Here is an 18,837-nt window from a genome sequence, read left to right as displayed (position 1 = left end):
CACCTCTTTAGAGAACTTGTACTCTAATTGTATTGTACAAATCTGATGAATTCTATGTGCACATATCCTGTCTTAAATGTTCAATACATTTGTTAATGACTTTGATTGTTTTCCTCCTCTCTCATTTCAACGTACCCTGTTATTTTAAATTGTTTCAGTGTAAGGTACCCAAATACTAATGATGTCTAATGTGTGCATATCTAAGACTCTTTGACTCATGTAAGTTGGAATCAATCTTGCATTGTAAAAATGTTTTAATTGAACCATCATGATACATATCCACATTCTATATTCCACATTCTGCCTCTCCAGAGGGTTTTTCCCTATTGCCAGTGTAAAGTTTATGTTAAACTTGCCTATCTCCTAGTTAAACCCATACCTTTAAATTAGTCTGATATGCACCATTTCCCTGCAACTGCGTAGCTGCATAATAAAGGGGTAAGCTTCGAATCATCATGCCCCTTTGGGCTGGTACAGAACAGCTTATTTCCAAACAAATGTCATAATTAATGTCTGGATATATGACAAGAACTTTCTATTAACTGAGACTGGCACGGCCTGAAACAGGTCTGGGAATGACATTCAGCTTGATGCGGTCATTCTAACCATCCAAGATGTGAAAATAAGTTACTTAGCTGTAATTGTAGTTCTCCAGTATTGGTATCTTCCATAGATTCACATGCTTGAATTATTCCCCGCCAAAGCGGTAGTTCCCATGGTACCACAGAAAGTAGTAGATAACATAAAAGTTAATGTTAAATACATTCACTTTAATAATAGCTTATTAGTGTCATTAAAAAAAAACAAAGTCCAGCCAATCTGGCGACAGCACCCTGTAAATACAGTGAGCCTCTATGGGGAGGAGGGTGGGTCGCATGTGAATCTATGAAAGAGACCAATACTGGAAAACTACAGTTACAGGTAAATAACCTATTTTCTTCTCCAGTATTGAATCTTTCATAGATTCACATGCTTGAATCAGAGTAGTTAGAAGTAATCATTTACAAACACTACATATTTTCATGACATTGCGGAAGGGGGGAAGAGAAATGGTTCACATTATTGAAATAGATGCTGTAAAACTGCTAGTTCCACTAACGCATCAGTCTTGTCACTCACAACCAGGCAGTAATGCTGGGTAAAGGTGTGCCTGCTGGACCATGTTGCTGCTTGGCATATCTGATGAATGGGCACACCAGCAACGACAGCTGCGGATGCAGAAACGGCCCTAGAAGAAAGTGTGTTAAGGGTTTCCCTGCTTGTCTGTGGCAGAATTGAATGGTGGCTGCAATCCATCTTGCTATAGACTGCTTTGATGCAGGGAATCCTTTTCTTATAATTCTATATGCCATAAAAAACTGGTCTGTTTTGAGGAACTGTTTTGTTCTATGTAAATAAAATTTGAGACACCTTTCTTCGTCAAGCGCGTGAAGAGATCTCTCTGCACTTGTTTGTGGATGAATATTTTTAGCACTATGGGTTTAATTAAGTGAACATCCAGAGGTACTTTTCATATGAATTTAGAATTTGTTCTAAGTAGCACAACATCCTTTTTGAATTGGATGAAAGGTTCTTTTATTTTAAACCCCTGAATGTCACTACCTCTTCTTGCTGATGTCAATGCAATGAGTATTGCCCAACGGGGGTTTCATTAGCTGGCTCAATCCCACACTGCGGTGACAAAGAGGAGGAGGCTCTTTAACCATAGGAAACTCTCTGAAAAGTCCGTTGTGGAACTGCTTTATAATCCTTGCTGACCAGAGAGAGACTGACTGGCGAAAACTAGCTATTGCTGCCAACTGTACCTTAATAGATGAATGTGAAAGCCCAGATTCTGCTAAATGTGGGAAATATGGCAATATTTGCTCTGGGTCAGAATACAGTGGATGTACCTGCTTACGGTGGCACCAGAGACAGAATTGTTTCCACTTGAGTTTATAGGTTTTATTGGTGGTGCCTGCTCTAGCTTTCGCCAAAATCTTCCTGCATTCCTCTGGGATGTTTAAGTGTTTAAATTCATGGAATTCAGGAGCCAGGCCAATAAATGTATTAACGTCGGATTGGGATAAAGTACTTGGTTGCTGTTAATCATTAGTAATGCTCAGATGGGCTTCAGTTGAATATGCAGTTGTTCTGAAAGGTGCAAGAGTTCAGTGAACCAGAACTGCTTCAGCCATCTAGGGCAATGAGAATTAACTGGCATGGTTCTCTTTTCATTTTCTTTAGAGTCCTTGGTATTAACAGGATCGGGGGAATTTTTTTTTGACCATTGTATCGAAAATGCATTGCCCCCACGACCCCTTTTGGTGATGCCAACTTGCATAATATTGTCATTTCCTGTTGATGTTGGTTACAAATAGATCTAGTTTTGATTTGCCCCAGCGGGAGAATATGCCCTGTAGAATTTGTTGATCGAGTTCCCACTCGTGGCAGCTGGTAGATGTTCTGCTCAATGTGTCCGCTAGGACGTTGAATATTCTGAGAACATGTTCCGCCTTCAGAGTTCTCTGATGCTACACAGCCCATTCCCAAATTGTCTGCGCTTGTTTTGACAGAGCTGACAATCGTGTTCCTCCTTTCTTGCTGATGTAGTGCATGCTTGTGGTGTTGTCTGTGCGAATGAGGACAGATGAGCATGCTACTCTTGGCAGGAACGATAGTAGAGACAGTTGTATGGCTTTGCATTCTAATTGGTTTATGTGCATGCTCTTTTCAGCGATACTCCATTTGCCACTGATGAAGTGATCCCGGAGATGAGCACCCCATCCCTCTAGAGACGCATCTGTTATTATTAAGTCTGTTATTTGGGAGAGAAACATTAGGCCCTGTGTAATGTTCATATTGAGAGACCACCGCCTCATTGATGTTACCATGGTTCGGGTGATTCAGATGATGTCATCGAATTACCCTCGGATCTATGTCCATTGTTTGTCTGGTTGCTCTTGTAATGGACAAATATGCAGTCTGTAATTCGGTATCAGTGGGATGCAGAAAGATAGCATCCCCAGTAACGATTTGTATGTAGCCGGACTGAAACAGACTTCCTTTTGCTAAGGTCGTGGGCTAGCTGTTGAATCTTGCACTGTCATTCCTGAGAGACATATGCCTTGTTCCAGATAGTATCAAGGACTGCTCCTAGGAATGTTAGTCTTGTTGTTGAAATGACCAAAGATTTCTGTGCATTTACAGAGAGGCCTAGTGTCCTGAAAAGTGTGAGGTATTGAGTTGTATCCACTGCAGCTTGCTGAGAATTTGAAGCTTTTAATAACTTGTCACCCAGGTAAGGGAATACCTGGATGCTTTCCTGCCTCAAGTAGGCCGCCACTGGACCTAGACACTTCGTAAAAATGTGCAGAGCTGATTTCAGACCAAAGGGGAGGTCTTTGAATTGGTAGTGGGTGCTGGCAACTGAGAATCTTAAACATTTCAGATGTTTGGGATGCATCAGTACATGGGAATGTGCATCTTGTTGATCTATGGCTGTCATGTGGTCCACGTGATTCAGATCGAGTAAAATGTCCTGCTTAGTGACCATGTGAAAGGACTGTTTTTTCAAGTACTTGCTGAGGTTCTGAAAGTTTAAGATAGGTCACCAGTCTCGTGATTTCTTTCTTATTAAAAAGAAACAGGAGTAACGTTTCCTAACATTTGTGAAGGAAAGTTTTGATTCTATTAAGGACATGGAGGCAAGACCTGTTCTATTGCACCCTTCGCTAGTAGGTTAAAAATGTCATTTAAAAGTTGTTTAGATGGGGAGGTGTAGATCCTCTTGGGGGGTGGGGGGGCATTTGGGGGTTTGTTGAGGAATTCAAGTCTATGTCCCCAAGCTATGACATCTAGGACCCACTTGTCTGTAGTGATGAGGGACCACTAACAACGGTAATTGCATACTTGGCCTCCAAGTTGTTATGACTGATAGTGGGAGGCAACCGGTACCAAGGAAGGGTCACTGTTTTCTAGTTGTATCCCGCCCTCTAGGGGGCTGTTTGCCTCTTGTTGGTTGCTTGTACGCTGCCAAAGAAGGTTGGAGGTATGCTGTGTGTATTGGGAATGATACTGAGTTTGAAATGGTTGGAATTGCTGTTTGTAAGATTTGAATCCTCCTAAGAGCTTCTGCCTCTAACTCCTTGAAAGGACTGCCTTTTTTATCTGCAAAGTACCTAGAGACTTTGCTGTGTCCTTATCAGTTTTGATAGCTTGCGAACATCTTTGATATGTTTGCCGAACAAGGCTTTTCCTTCATGTCTACGATTTTACTTTGGACCTCTGGGCTGAAGGATATTGCTTTCAGCCAGCCATGTCTCTAAAGTACTGCAGCTCCAGCTAATTGTTTTAACTCTGTTGAAGAAAGGTCTATGGTACAATCAATTATCTCTGCTGAAGCTCTTTCTTCCTCTTGGAAGATCTTTTTGGCATCCACCTTCGCAGCTTCCAGTAAGAGGTCAACAAATTGCAATATGTCAGACCACATCTGTCTGTCGAATCTCCCTAGGATTACTAGAAAGTTGGATGCTCGAACTTTGATGGCTGCCTTATTAGAGAAATTTTTACTGATGCTATCTAAGTTGCATCCATCCTTATCTGGTGGGGTAGATACAGGAGTACACAGCTTTTTAGAATGTTGTTGGGCAGCTTGCCTAATAACACAGTCCGGCTTAGGATGGCCCAAAAAAGACATGTCGGAGAGTCATCCAGAGCTTTATATTTTTTGTCTAATCTGGGCATTACTGCTGTAACTGTAGCTAGGCTTTAAACCCTCTAGTCAAATAACATCAACAATAGGGATGGCCCTTACTGATTTAGTCATCGGCTCTTTAAAGTTGTAGAGAAAACAGTCTGTTTGTTTGGAGAGAATATGAAGTTGAAACCTCTTTGTCGCTCTTTCCATTATATTATGGAAACCACCAATAGAGCTTCCTGTAGTAATGGTGTTTGTGGCTGAGATACAGACTCAGCTGTTGCTGAACCAGAACACCTCCTGTAATAACCCTGTAGCATATCCTGCAAATTGGATAGTAGTTATTGTGGTATTTGATTTGGGTGTCCCTGTTGCTGAGGATGTTCATATGAAGAACACTGTTCCTCGTAGCCTTCTTGTTTTGCAGCTGAGTAATAGTCATCTTCGTAGTATTGGTCATCATCCTTGTCTTGACATTGCACATTTAATTCAGAAGGGCTATGAGCTACTCCAATGGTACCTTCTTCATCTGAGTCATCGTCATCAAGCAAATGCGCTGATGGGAATGGCAAAACTTTGCTTGGAGATGTATGAGCAGGAAGGAGTATGCCCTTATTTGTTGGTTCAATGAACTGCATTATAGAAACAGGCATCAGTGGTGTTAAAGATAATTCAATGGGTTTAAATGTCCTGGAGAGTGTCACTGCTGGTGTAATTATACACTATTTTGAATGAGCTTTAGGGAAATCCTCCATCCTAAGAGGGCAATGAACGTTTTTTTCCCTGGGGAAAGTTAAATAAGATAAGATAAAATTCAAGATCACGACAGAGATTATGTTAACTATCATCTTATGAAGAACACTGAGTGATCCACGGCAGCTGATTGAATATCTCCAAGGTAATGCATACCTACTCCACTAAAAGACACCCATTTGGTATAGGGCCAGGCTGTGGGAACGATCAGGTAGGATGAGCTGTTCTCCAAGGTTGCCTGTGCGCTAGGACATCCTATTGGTGTTTATGTGACTTTTGACCTATGATGAAAGCCTGGCTGATTTATCAATAGGTAGTGGTGGGGCAAATTCTGTCACTGGTCATTTCATACTTTTGAATTAATGGCCTCATCACTGATTTGACAAAAAATTGTTTCATCTATTTGTTTTTGGTTCTCTCATTGGCACCCACAACTGGGATGGATGTAGTCCATACGGGTCCAGTAGCTCGCTACAGCACAGGTCTAAAGCTATACCTCACTGACAAGGCTGAAAACTTTCTTGGGTTACTTCTGTTTCTTTACTGAGGGGGCATGGTGCAGTGATTTGGGACTGACTATTCCTTTTAGTGTGGGGCCAAAGTTGATTTGCTTATGGTTGGTCCTGCCTGTAATTACAGAGTGAGCAAAAAGACAATGGGCCTGAGGGATACGTCCTGTTGTTTCTCAACTGAATCATAAAAACAAAAGTGGTAAAGTATAGCATCAATAAATGATGAACCCAGGATTACATAAAATATACCTTTTTGTTCTGCATGTGATGCTCCAAAAGGCAGAAATGACTGATGCTTGTGAGGCCTTCCAATAAAGTCAGTAGATAATCAGGTGAAATATTTTCCCTTTTCGAAGTCATGCTGTTAGGAGCGAATGTAACAGATGAATATTTAAAAAAAAACACATGTTAATCTCAAGAAACATAGGGTGTCGTGCCTGGTGTGTTAATTACAGTGAATTCAATGGTAACTTCACAACACTAATAATGATTTAAGTTTTGTAATAAACAGTTACTGATTACAAAAATACTCATTTTGGCAATTATATGCGTCATTCTATTGAACAGCTGTAATACGCACACAATGTGGATTGTTATGAATTTCTGGTCATTATTACATGCAATTTATATTTGTTAATTGGTCCACATGTAGCAGTGTAGGATTGAGATGAGAGGCTGACCACCACTCAGAGTGACTTTTAACAGGTGACAACATGATTCACTCTGGTTTCAACAGATATGAGAATTTTATGATAGACAATAATGAGCAAGGCCCTACATTGTAGTTACTTGTTTCCTCTATGTACTTTGTACAACTTGACACATTTTTATAAATGCTTGGAGGAACCTTCATCAGGATGTGTGATAAATCATCAATTAATATAATTCAGTGGTCATACTGATATACATTGAAATCAAATCAGGCGTGAATTGAAATTTTGATAAGACTCCATGTTGAAGAACAAATTACTTACATTCGGTAACCGCTTATCAGGTACAGAAATGTTCTAGTTGCAAATTTATTACCTGTGAGTTTTACCCAGGTGTCAGACTGGATCCAAAGACTTTTCTGAGCAGTACCCCTGTTCCGTTAAGATGGTGTCGACCAGCTCCGCATCCCTCATTGGCATCGTCTGCGTCAGATATGATGTTGCTGGTCCTATTTAGACCCCATTCCGGTGCGCTGATGTCAGTTGCTTTTCACTACTTTCCACGCCAGAAGTGCCGAGCCATGAAGAACACTGACTACTGGTGAATCAAAACTAAGGCCCTGAAGGGGGAGCCCCTGTCCCAAAAAAACAGTTAGCAGAGCGGAAACGATGGGTGGGTTGGCAAGGAATCTGCAACTAGAATATGTCTCTACCAGATAAGATGTTACTGAAGGTAAGTAACTTGTTCATCTGACAAAGACTTCTAGTAGCAGATTCCTTACCTGTGAGTAGATACCCAAGCAATACCATCCCCGGAGGAGGGTCTCCGGAGGACGGTCTGTGAACCAAGATCATACTAGAAAGTCCTGCAGGACAGAACGGGCAAAGTATCCATCCCTATAGTCCTGACTGTCCAGGCAGTAGTGTTTGGTAAATGTGTGTAGGATACCTGTGTTGCCGACCGACAGATATCAAGGAAAGGAATTTGGCATGCTAACACAGCGGTCACAGCTTTAGATAGGATCAAATGAGCACACAAATCCTCTGGGGTTGCTTTTTGGCCAGTGTGTAGCAGATTTTAATGCAGAGTACAACCCATCTGGAGTTGGTCTGCTTCTGCACTGCCTGACCTTTCTTTGCACTCACGTAACAAACAGAGTTGATCATCCACCCAGAACTCTTTTGTATGGTCAAGGTACAACAACAAAGTTCTTTCTGAGTCCAGACGGTGGAGTCTTTCCTGTTCCTTAGAAGGGTGTGTAAAAAGTAGGCAAGGTGATGGATTGGCCTACATGGAAGGGCGTAATCACTTTTGGCAGAAAATAAGCCTTAGTGTGAAGCACCACTTTGTCATGATAGATGAAAAGCTAGGGCGGCATAGATGACAATGCCTGCAGCCCACTCACCCTGCAGGCAGATGTATTGGCCAAAAGGATAGCTGTTTTCAAAGTGAGAAGCCAAAGAGGACAATTGTAGAGATGTTCAAAAACAGCACACATCGGAAAGTTTAAAAATAAATTTAAATCCCATTGGGGCATAATAAATGGGGATGGAGGAAAGAGATGTGTACGGCCTTTAAGGAACTATTAACATTAGGAGACAAACAAAAAAGTTGATAAGGTAACCTCAAAAATGCAGAAACAGCAGACAAATAGCCTTTGAGAGTGCTGATAGCACAGCCCTACTGGGCCAGAGAAAAGATAAAAAAGACCCCCAGAGAGAGGGGCAGAAAGCAGGTCAACAGTCTTTTCTGTGCACCATGCCACAAATTTCTTCTAACAAGAGGCATATATAATTTTGGTGGAGGGATATGCAACTCATGGGGAGCCCATGCAAAATGTATCTGAAGGCCTGCCATTGCAGCCTCCGTGAAAGGGTGTATGCAACCTTTTCACTACCAGTCACTGCACGAGGTCACTGTAGGTCACCCCTAAGGTAGACCCTTCTAGCCCAGAGGATAGGGTGCAGGTACCTGTGTGTGAGGGCAACCCTGCACTAGCAGAGGTGCCCCCATCAACTCCAGTTCCATTTTTGTGGACTTCGTGAGTGTGGAGACACCATTTTATGCATGTACTGGACACAGGTCACTACCTATGTCAAGCTACACAATGGTAACTCCAAACCTAGGCATGTTTGGTATCAAACATGCTGGAATCATACTCCAATACTGTTGCCAGTATTGAAAGTATGATTCCTTGCACTCTGGGGGTCCTTAGAGGACCCCCAGCATTGCTCCTACCAGCCTTCTGGGGTTTTCCCAGCAACCCAAGCTGCTGCCACCCCTCAGACAGGTTTCTGCCCTTGTGCTGCTTGAACAGCTCAAGCCCAGGAAGGCAGAACAAAGGATTTCCTGTGGGAGATGGGGGTAACGCCCTCTTCCTGTGGAAAAAGGTGTAGCTTCCCCAAGCCCCTGGTAGGCTTTAAAGGGCACATTTGGTACCCTCCATGCATAAACTAGTTTACACCAGTTTAGGGACCCCCAGTCCTGGCTCTGGCATGAAACTGGACAGTAGGAAAGGGGAGTTACCACTCCTCTGTCCATCACCACCCCAGGGGTGGTGCCCAGAGCTCCTCCAGAGGGTCCCTGGGTTTTACTATCTAACTATTGAATCGAAGGTTGGCAGGGACCTCTGGGAGCATCCGAGTGGCCAGGTCAGGCAGGGGATGTCAGCGCCCCCTCCTGATAGGTGGTTACATGGCTAGGTGAACAATCCCCCTTCGTGGGCTATTTAGGGTCTCTCTCTCTCTTGGGTAAGTCCTCATATTCGGTTTGCAAGATTCCAGCAGGAATCCTCTGCAACCTATACTTCAACTTCTAGCCACTGGAACTGTGACTGGAACCTTCAGGAACCGACAATCTGCATTCACAACGAAGACTCTGCTTGCAACATTGTTTCCACGACTCCTTTCAGCTTCTGCAACATTTCTCCAGCTGTGCATCCTCCGAGGACAATAAGTCTTCAGTCTGTATGAGAAGGAAGAAGGAATCTCCCTTGGAGTGAAGGAGTCACTCCCCTGCATCCGCAGGCACCAACTGCAACGACGACCGGCTGCGTGGATCTCCTCTCCTCCTGAGCTGCGTGGATCCAGCATCACAAGTGGTGGTCCAGAGTAGTCCTCTTGGTCCTCTCTGCCAGCTGTCGAACTTTGGTGGAGGTAAGCCCTTGCCTTCCCACGCAGGACAGTGCCCCTGTTCACCACGTCTCTTGCAGTCACCAAGGCTCGTTGGCATCTCCTGCAAGGGATCTTTAGGCACCTTCCTGCGACGCACAGCCCTCTGCGTGCTTCTCCTGCAGTGTGGGACCCTTCCCCAGTTGTGCTGCGTGGGCTTCTCTGCGACTCCTGGTTCCTCTTCCTGTGGGTCTCCTGTTGGGGCTGCCTCTTCTTCTATGGACTCTCTGCCTTGCTGAGGGTCCCCCTAGGACTCCCCCCTTTCTCCTCCTCCGTGAGTTGAGTCCTCAGCAGCTTCACTTTTGCTTTTCCGCGACTTCTGCATTTACCAAGGCTTGTTGGTGGTTTTTCCTCACCACTGATCGACTGCCATCATCCATTCAGCGTGGGAATTCGACTGCTTCCTCCAGGAACTCTTCACCTGCTCCAGGGCTGCATTCCTGACAGTCTTCGTTCTACCGTCGACCAACTCCTACAACCACAGTTGGGTGGGTAGTAGCTCCTGTTCCCACTGTGATTTCTGGACTTGGTCCCTTTCTTCCACAGGTCTTCCTCTTCAGGAATTCACCACTGGGTTCTTGCAGTCTTGTCTGGGTATCGCATTGTCTTCATTTTCAGTCCTTTTGTTAGTTTGGGGAATATTCAGTATCTTACTCCTTTCTTCCTGGTCGCTGGGGGGCCCTGTGGTACTTACCTTTAGGGCTTCCTAGTTCCTCCAGCTCCCCCCTACAGATTCCACTCACCTAGGTGGGGGTCCTGCATTTGCATTCAATTTTTTTAGTAGGTGGTTTCAGCTCCCCCTAGGGTCACTACTGTCTATTGCTATTGCACTGTTTTCTATTGCTATTTATGGCTATTTATGATGACTAGTGTACATATTTAGCGTGTTTACTTACCTCCTGCTGGGGTAATTCCCTATCTAGTATTTTTGGTAATTGTGTCACTAAAATAAAGTACCTTTATTTTTGTAACACTGAGTGTTTTCTTTCATGTGCGTAAGAGCTGTGTGATGAAAGTGGTATTGCATGAGCTTTGCATGTCTCCTGGATAAGCCTAGGCTGCTCATCCACAACTACCTCTAGAGAGCCTGGCTTCTAGACACTGCCTACATTTAACTGATAGGGGAACCCTGGAACTGGTATAAGGTGTAAGTACCATAGGTGCCCACCACACACCAGGCCAGCTTCCTACACTGCTCCTTCCCTAAGTTTGTCCTGGACATCTCAATCACTCAAACTCCAAGCATCCAATTGAGGAGGCCGCATGAAGTCCCGGGACGGACCCCTTAGCTGGACTTCAACCAGGGAATGGTCAGAGACTCCCCTAGCATGATGAGCCACCAGACCAAACCGCGAGTCCTGGGTGCACTGAGTGAAAATATAATCTATGCAACAGAAACCCTCATCTGCAGCTGGATAGTATGTGTAATGACGCAGTTGAATGTCGCATTCTTGCCATAAGTCTACTAGACCGAAGGCTCTTGTGAAGTGAGGTAACGGACACTCCCCCCCTTTCCTTCATCAAGCAGCCTGGACCTACTTAGCACCAGGTCCATGAGTGAATTCATGTCGCACCCCAATACCAGAGTTCACCGAGGGAGACCCAACAGTAGATCCCCCACCTCTGGGAAGGTAGTACCATGGAGTCGTAGTGGAAAATAAAAAGAGCAAAGGTTAAGTGTTGTTCCCTGCCAAGTGACGGACAATGCCACATAGCACCCTGCTACATCCTGCCAAACCTGATGAGGAGTAAAAGCCACCGATTTTCTAATGAGGATTCCCTTACCCCTCGAATCTGTAGTGTAGCCAACATGAGCTCTCAGTATATAACCAAATCTATATAAGGCCTTATGTTAGTTCCCTTTGAGATGGGTCTCCTGCATGCGTATAATGTTCACTGAGCTACCTAGACCGTTGATGTGCCATGCCCAGATAGTTAGGTTTGTGTTAACGTTGTAAGGCATTTGTATTGGTCCAGGTCAGTAATAGGATATCTATTTTGTTAAGTGTGTCCCCTCCCACTCCAATGCGGCATAATGTGCTGAGTCTCAACGCCATGCAATTCCCCTCTGACCTCAAGAATATGCAAACAGAAGACATAATAACACTAAGCAAAAGTAAGAAAACAGTTCCCACAAACTCCCCTCTTCCCTGCTCAGTGAGTTATGACATACCCATCCCCCCCAACTTGCAGAGGGTCTGTCGCCCCAAACCAAACATTATGTATTGAGGGTGAGCCATTGCCTGTTCGATGCAAAACGGATATTGCAAGAAAATATTTAAGTCTTCCCTCCCTAGAAATCAGGCATACCATCAAACCCACCTTTAATCACACGACCCTGTGTCTCTGGCCCACTGGCCCAATTTGTGTCCCGTTCTGGAGGCATGTCCCCAAGTGTGTACTGTCACCTTGACATCTGCAACTAAGTTGGAGGGCCTCCTAGGATCCCCCTCACAGACCCCGTGAATTGTGTTTCATCTGGCGCTTTCCTGGGAGGGCAGTAGGGCCCACACACCCCAATTCAGCAGGCCCGAATAAACTTTTCTCTCCATTGTGTCTCCTGCCCGCTACCCTCCAACCCTCGAGCCAGGCCCATGCCTCCTCTGGCAATACAAAGTGACACGTCTTCCCATCTGCCACCACTCGCAATCTTGCCGGAAAGAGCATCATGTATTACACCTCCTTGGCTTGCAGTGCCTTTTTAACTTCCTCAAAGCTTTTCCTCTGACACTGCACCTGAAGGGTGAAATCGAGAGAAAGGCAGATCACAACATTGTCCACCAGAAAGTCCCCATGGGACCTAGCCACCTGCAGTATTGCATCTCTGTCTCTATAATTCAAAATCCTTGCATTGATTGTATGCGGTGAGGCTCCCGGCTTAGCAGACAGGCCCTACATTCTGTGCGCCCTCTCGAATGTGAAGAGGTTTGACAAACACTTTGGTTGTAGTTTGCTAAGGACAAGATCCTCAACGAAGAGGTCCACACTGGGTCCTTCCATGCCCTCCAGCACACCAACTATATGAATATTATTTTGTCTGGCCCTACCCTCCTGATCCTCCAGTTGAGCCGCCAATGGCAAACTTTGCTTTGTGAGGGACCGAACCTGGTCCTCCAACAGCTTTGTGGTCAAAAGAAGCCCCTCAATATGAGTCTTTGCCCTCAACATATTGACTTCAAGCGTCCCAACGCCCAGTTTAGGTTCAATGGGTGAAACTGAACCTTGGATATCCTGAATGGCTGCCATAATGGAGCTTAAAGAAGAACTGTGAACTGGGCCGACTTTCGGAGCTCCATCCCTCGGGCCCCTTTGCTGACCACCAGAGGCTGCCATCTTTACTGCGTATCTGTCCAATCTGTTAACTTGCAACGATTTCGGCTTCTTGCCCTTGACCATGACACAGTGACATAGATCTTTAAAGCTCCCCTTACACCAGTATCTATTGCCGGAATGCCCCAGTCACGGCAAGCACCAAACCACTCCTTCTGTTCCGCGACGTAAGTGGAGGCCAAATCCCCATCCTGGGGATATATTGGAAAGAATGAAGGGAGATCCTTGCCTCTCCCCTATGTCTGAGCTGGACCTCCCTGCCTAGGACCCCTCAGGGGGCAGCTGCCAAGTTTCACACGTTACAGCTTGTGTGCCTGGCAATCAGTGATAGCAGGAGAGGGGAACGGGATGGAAGAGCAGCAGAGCACAATACTGCTCAGGGGGATCACTGTTTACAACCTCCTCTTTCCGCCGCCCCCATCACCCTCTGCCCCTAGCGTCTCTCCTCGCGTGGCCCAGCCGGGCTCCAACATGCTCTCGTCACCAGGCCTCTGAGGTGCCAGCTCTGCACCAGTGTTCTGTGCTCCTCGTCAGCGGCTCCTGTCAACTAGGAGGTGTGTGAGGGTGGTGGGGAGACGGCCCGCATTTCCTCACCACCCCCCACACAGACGATCAGACTCCAGGCCTCTGCTCTCTTCCCTGGCACTCCCACCTTGCACTCTGTCACCAAACCTTCCTAAGGCCCCTCCTACGTTGCTTCGCCCCAGTCGCCCCAGTCGCCACCCAGTAAGACCTCCAGCTTGTCCTTTTGCTCCTCGCACTCCGCACGTCTCATGGCACGTTCACTGGTTAGAGGGCAGGTGAGTTGCACCCCCACAGCAGCAACACCCCGTTGGCTGGCGGTTACCCTCAACAGTTCGGCTGCTATTCTGCTCCGACCGCCATTTGGCCAGGGCAGCTGGGGGGAGTCGGAGCTCTCCTGTCAGGAATCAGGCCGTTTACCCCATATTTCAGCGATATCGGTGTGGTCCTTGGTGAGTAGTTACGGCAGGACAATTAGCGGATTAATGGCGGATGAGAGCAGGATGTACTGGAGCTCACTTAGCCTGCAGCCATCATCGCCGGAGGCTGGCCACACCCCGAAAATTCTTAAGTTAACATAGGAGAAGGGCAGTCCTATTGTTCCTGATTTAAAACTCTATTATTTTGCCTCTCAAATTCAACTTTAACCGCAGTGGATTAACTGTCAGCCTATACAGAACCCTTTACAATAATGTGTAACCATGAACAAACCATTTTAAAATAAGATTTTCTAACAACACAGAAAAGGAGCCATAAGTCTCAAAATAGGCATGTTTGATGTCACAGATGTCAAGTAAAGGGGTGAAAGTAGTTCTCCGCCGTAGCCCATAACTGTGGGGCTTGCAGCATTTTGCGTCACAAAGAAAGCAGTATATGTGGCAATCTGGATAATGAGTGGCTGCACCACTGAAGCCCAAGAGCATTTTAGTGTCGGACAAGGCCAATTCTTGCTATATGTCCACTTGATTAATTCAGCAAGGCATACTTGGGAAGGATTTGTGGGTGGATAACCAGGAACTCATCATACACTAGAAGAGTTGTACACACTGAGAGAATGAGGTAAATCTATTATCACTAAATAGAGCTCTTTACAAAGGCCACTTAATGGAAGTGTAGGGAAAAAAACTAAATGGCAAAAATATTTAGCAATACAGTTTACAGACACATGGAAAAATGACAAACTACATCACACAGAAAGCAAAGAATTTCATAGACCCAGTATAAATCACCTCCAGTGTTATATCCAAGTTTATCTGAATAAAACAGATGAATGCCCCAAATGCGCAGAGACAGGTGTAAGTTTCATGCATATGGGGAAAGGCTAAGCAGAGTGGTGACTAGTTACGGGTAAAAAGTGAAAATCACATTTGCGAACAGCAACAGGATGGGTGGTAAATTGTACACCATAAAACTGTTTAGTAGGACTACACCCACAATCAAAACAAGGAAAAATTAAAAACAAGATAGCAGCACTACCCTTACAATTGGCAAACTTATGTCGAGGCAAACTGGCTACAAGTTGTGTGCCCCTTATACGAGGAATGGCTCTAGAATGCGAATATCTTGTAGTGGAAAACTAATAATTCAATTGGTCCACACAGATAATATAGTGTTTGAAGATTTAATGTAATGAAGGGGAATGCATGAAAAATTGATTGTGGGGAAGAATGGGGAGGAAACAACAGTGAAGGATAGAAATGTCCTCATAAAAAGGAAGAAAGAAGAAGAGAAGGATAAACGCAGTATAGAACAAAAAGGATAAAAACTCCAAAGTGATATAAATGTCTTATGACTGCAATTATAGGCTTTGCTCCACAGGGATACAAAAAATATTCAACACTGTTCAGTAATATTATGTTGACTGTTTTATTGGGCTGGTGTTCTTTTTCTTTTTTGTGTATGATACCCCTTTATTTCATGAAAATGTTTGGTTTAGAAAATGTATACAATGTTAATAAAGAAATACGTTGCTTCTTTGAAAAGACGAGCACTAGACTGGATATTGGAGTTACTGTGTCTCTTGGATGAATCTGAGTGCTGAGCGCGAGCAGTCCACAGTACCTTCCAGAGAAGCCTGTGACAGCCCATCTTTTTTACCCTGAGAGTCAAGAGTGGAAGGGGTTGTACTTGACTCAGTTTGCAGTCTAGTAGAAGGGTCCCAGGACACTGGTAACAAACTACTCCAACCACAAGGTTGGGGCCCAGTACCCATGTGCCCTGGTGCCTACACTGAGGAAGTGTTTAAGAACAAAATAAGCCCATACGAAAACATCAATGTGAATTTCTGAAAAATGCAGGCATATTCCAAAAAATTAGAGAAAAGCACTTACCACATTTTCACAGACTCTTGTTCATACTGTTTGACAAGGTCATCTAGGTTTTTGCATATCTGGGCAACGAATGGTGCAACAGTCAACCCTAAGGACTTCCCGAAGTATGGCAGAGAGGATGTAACTAAGCTCACCCAGGGTGGGTGCATGCCGAAGCCGTATTCTGGACGCAGAGATCTAATCACAGCAGAGACAAAGAGTCCTTGAGATGTCACTGGGTGCGACTGGACGTATTGCATGGCATTGATCGACTGCTGGAAGTTGAGGGACTGTTGCCATTCTTTGGAAAGGTCACTCAAGTTACCTTGCTCCTCATGAAGCTGCTGCAAATGGTGCTCCAGGACAATCAATACCTGTAAGAGTTTCAGTAGCTCAATCTGTAGAGGATGCTCACTCCAAATCTGGTCCTGTCCAAAGTTAATAAGGCTCTCCTCAAAGAGGTTTTCATTTGCGCTGTCCTTGGACCTTTCAGGTGTGGAGAGCTGATACTGTTTTTGGCTAGTGTACATGGATGCTGAGAGTGAAAGTAGAACAAACTCCTGAACATTGCACTTTGCTAGCAATCTGTGTATGAACTCTACATTTTTACCATCTGACGATTTAGCCAATGTGGCCAGCTGGGACATTATTCTGATCAAGACTTCAACACTTTTAACTTGGACATCTCGATTTCCTGGGACATCTTTGTGGCTGACCTTCAGGTAGCATGGATAATATGACCGCAAGAAATTCAAACATAGGTTAGTGAGCAATTCGATCAACAAAGAATGGGGGCACATGGTGGGGGACTGAGTCTGGAGCTTTCCGTAAAAGCTCTGCCCAACAAGCGCTTCTTGGTGGCGCACAATGAGATTGTAAATTAAGTTCAAGTGAGCTGTAGAGCTGGTATCCATGCTACTGCCCGAGATTGCTTCAATAAATTCTTTGGGGTTAGTCTTGAGCACAGCCTCCAATACAGAAAAAGCATACAGAACCCTCTTAGAATCATAAGACTGTAAATACAACAAAATATGTTTAAAAAGTGCTTCAATCATCTCCTGTTTTTCCTTCTGTAACTTCAGCATCCTGGAGGTCCTGATTGCCTGGAGCTCCAATTCTGCCTCTTCATCACTAGATAGGGATTCAGAGGCCTGTGTTTTTTCAGAATCAGTACGTGCAAGATTAAGCAAGGCATTTGGTTTGTTACGCAGCACAATAGATTTATCAGGGGGCACACATGTTTCCAGACCATCAGCATTACTGTCAAGATTTTCCTCGTTGCTTTGGTCCTGAAGATCAAAAGATGGAGGTGAGAAGGAAGAGGTATTTTCACTGTCCATGGCACTTGTGCTCGTATCGGCTGATTCAGTATGCTCACTGTTATCCCTGTCATCATCCGCAGTAGCTCTAGGGTCTTCCTCATATAATGGATTGTTATTTTCGGGCCATTCAAGTTTCAATTCATTTTTTTCTGGATCCTTTTCAACTTCAGCCCATATGGCCTCTCTATCAACTGTGGTGAACTGACTCAGTTGCAAGTTGTCTTCGGAATAACTTTCTGGGATGCCTCCCACTGACTCTTTAAAGCAAGTTCTTTTTCTTCGTACCCAGTAATTGAAATCTTCTGAAAGGGACAAATAAGTAAAATATATTTTTTTAAATACAGAGAAATACCTACTATGCAAAATGTGCTTTCTTTTGTTTAGGTTACTTAGAACATTTGGAATTGAACCTATCAACCATTGTGAAGAAACTTGCATTTTAACATTAATTCTTTAGCACTTTATATTGCTAAACTGGGCATTTTAAGATAATGGGCAATACCATTGAACAGTGGAATTAATATTTTGGGATTGTTAAAAGACTTGCTTTGATTTGCTGGTCTGAAACTCTTATCTACTGAATTAAACAATACCCCATTAACATTACACCATGCAGAAGATCACATTTATTTTTATACCACACCTTTATCCTAGATGAAGGACACTCGTTACACAGAACTAGAGAGATTAATTCAAATTAGGGATAACAGTTCACCAAGCATTATTCAAGCTCCTTTCCATAGGTATGAGGTGTTTATTGAGACTTATCATTTGTGCTCCTACATAGTCACTAGCACCAACACACGCCTGCATTTGGAGATGGATAAAGGACCTGATAAAATCAGTAGCTCCCAAGTCTTCTACCCAAATGAGCAGAGTGCATCACAAGCTTCCTCCATTGTTACCCTCCAGACAGGCCCGACTACTCATCCTTCACAAAAAACATCTCATGCCTTAAAATTTATTCCACTCCCAACATCCCCTCATTTTCCATATCGGTCACCTTGCCAAATTCTCTGATTATTAGTTTTTGTAATGTCCAAGAACTGTATTTGTTCATTTAGTGCTCTGCTAGCTACGTTTCACAAACAGTGCTTTAAAACACTTATAAACAAATGAATACGTTGATAAAGTCAGAGGCATTTTTGGATAGAATGATTCAAGGAGACAGCAATTCAAGATTTCAAACAAGCCTACTGTGGCTACCTATATTTAGGCTTTGAAACCTTTGGTGGAACAGTCATCATACTGAAATTTAAGCTGGGCCACCGATGCACAATGGAGATGTAGCTACTGTAAGGAAATAGAGGGGGCGGGGTGGTTTGGCACCAATGAAGTAAGGAGGACAACTACCGAGCTCCTCCAACCTAGGCCCCATCCAGTGACATCCTGAGGACCCAGGGCTGTCCGGGAGGGCATTGAGACCAGCTTAAGTGCCCCGCAATACAGCCGGCACACAAATCCAGGAGAGAATTGAGGCGTGTCTGAAACTGGGCCAGTGACTCAAAATGGTGGTTCCCAGAGCGAACAGTGCTTGGGGACCGCAGTAATAACACACCCAGAGCAGCGGAGATGAGAGGAGGTGAGCAG

At 44.5% G+C, this 18,837-nt stretch overlaps 1 protein-coding gene across 1 annotated transcript in view; it reads right to left on the bottom strand.

Moving 5' to 3' along the window:
• The window catches only part of DOP1B (DOP1 leucine zipper like protein B), a 604,399-nt gene that overhangs the window by 190,577 nt on the left and 394,985 nt on the right, over positions 1–18,837 (bottom strand). Inside the window, exons 19-20 of the mRNA XM_069202530.1 lie at positions 15,947–17,549; positions 6,193–6,304 (exon numbers count right to left, since the gene is read on the bottom strand). Of these exons, the coding sequence (XP_069058631.1) occupies positions 6,193–6,304; positions 15,947–17,549 (1,715 nt within the window). The remainder of the gene's footprint in view (positions 1–6,192; positions 6,305–15,946; positions 17,550–18,837) is intronic.

The sequence above is a fragment of the Pleurodeles waltl genome, chromosome 8 (genome assembly GCF_031143425.1).
Source record: "Pleurodeles waltl isolate 20211129_DDA chromosome 8, aPleWal1.hap1.20221129, whole genome shotgun sequence".
Taxonomy (NCBI): domain Eukaryota; kingdom Metazoa; phylum Chordata; class Amphibia; order Caudata; family Salamandridae; genus Pleurodeles; species Pleurodeles waltl.
Note: the sequence above shows the minus strand (reverse complement) of the source record. Positions and strands in the feature narration are given on the sequence as shown.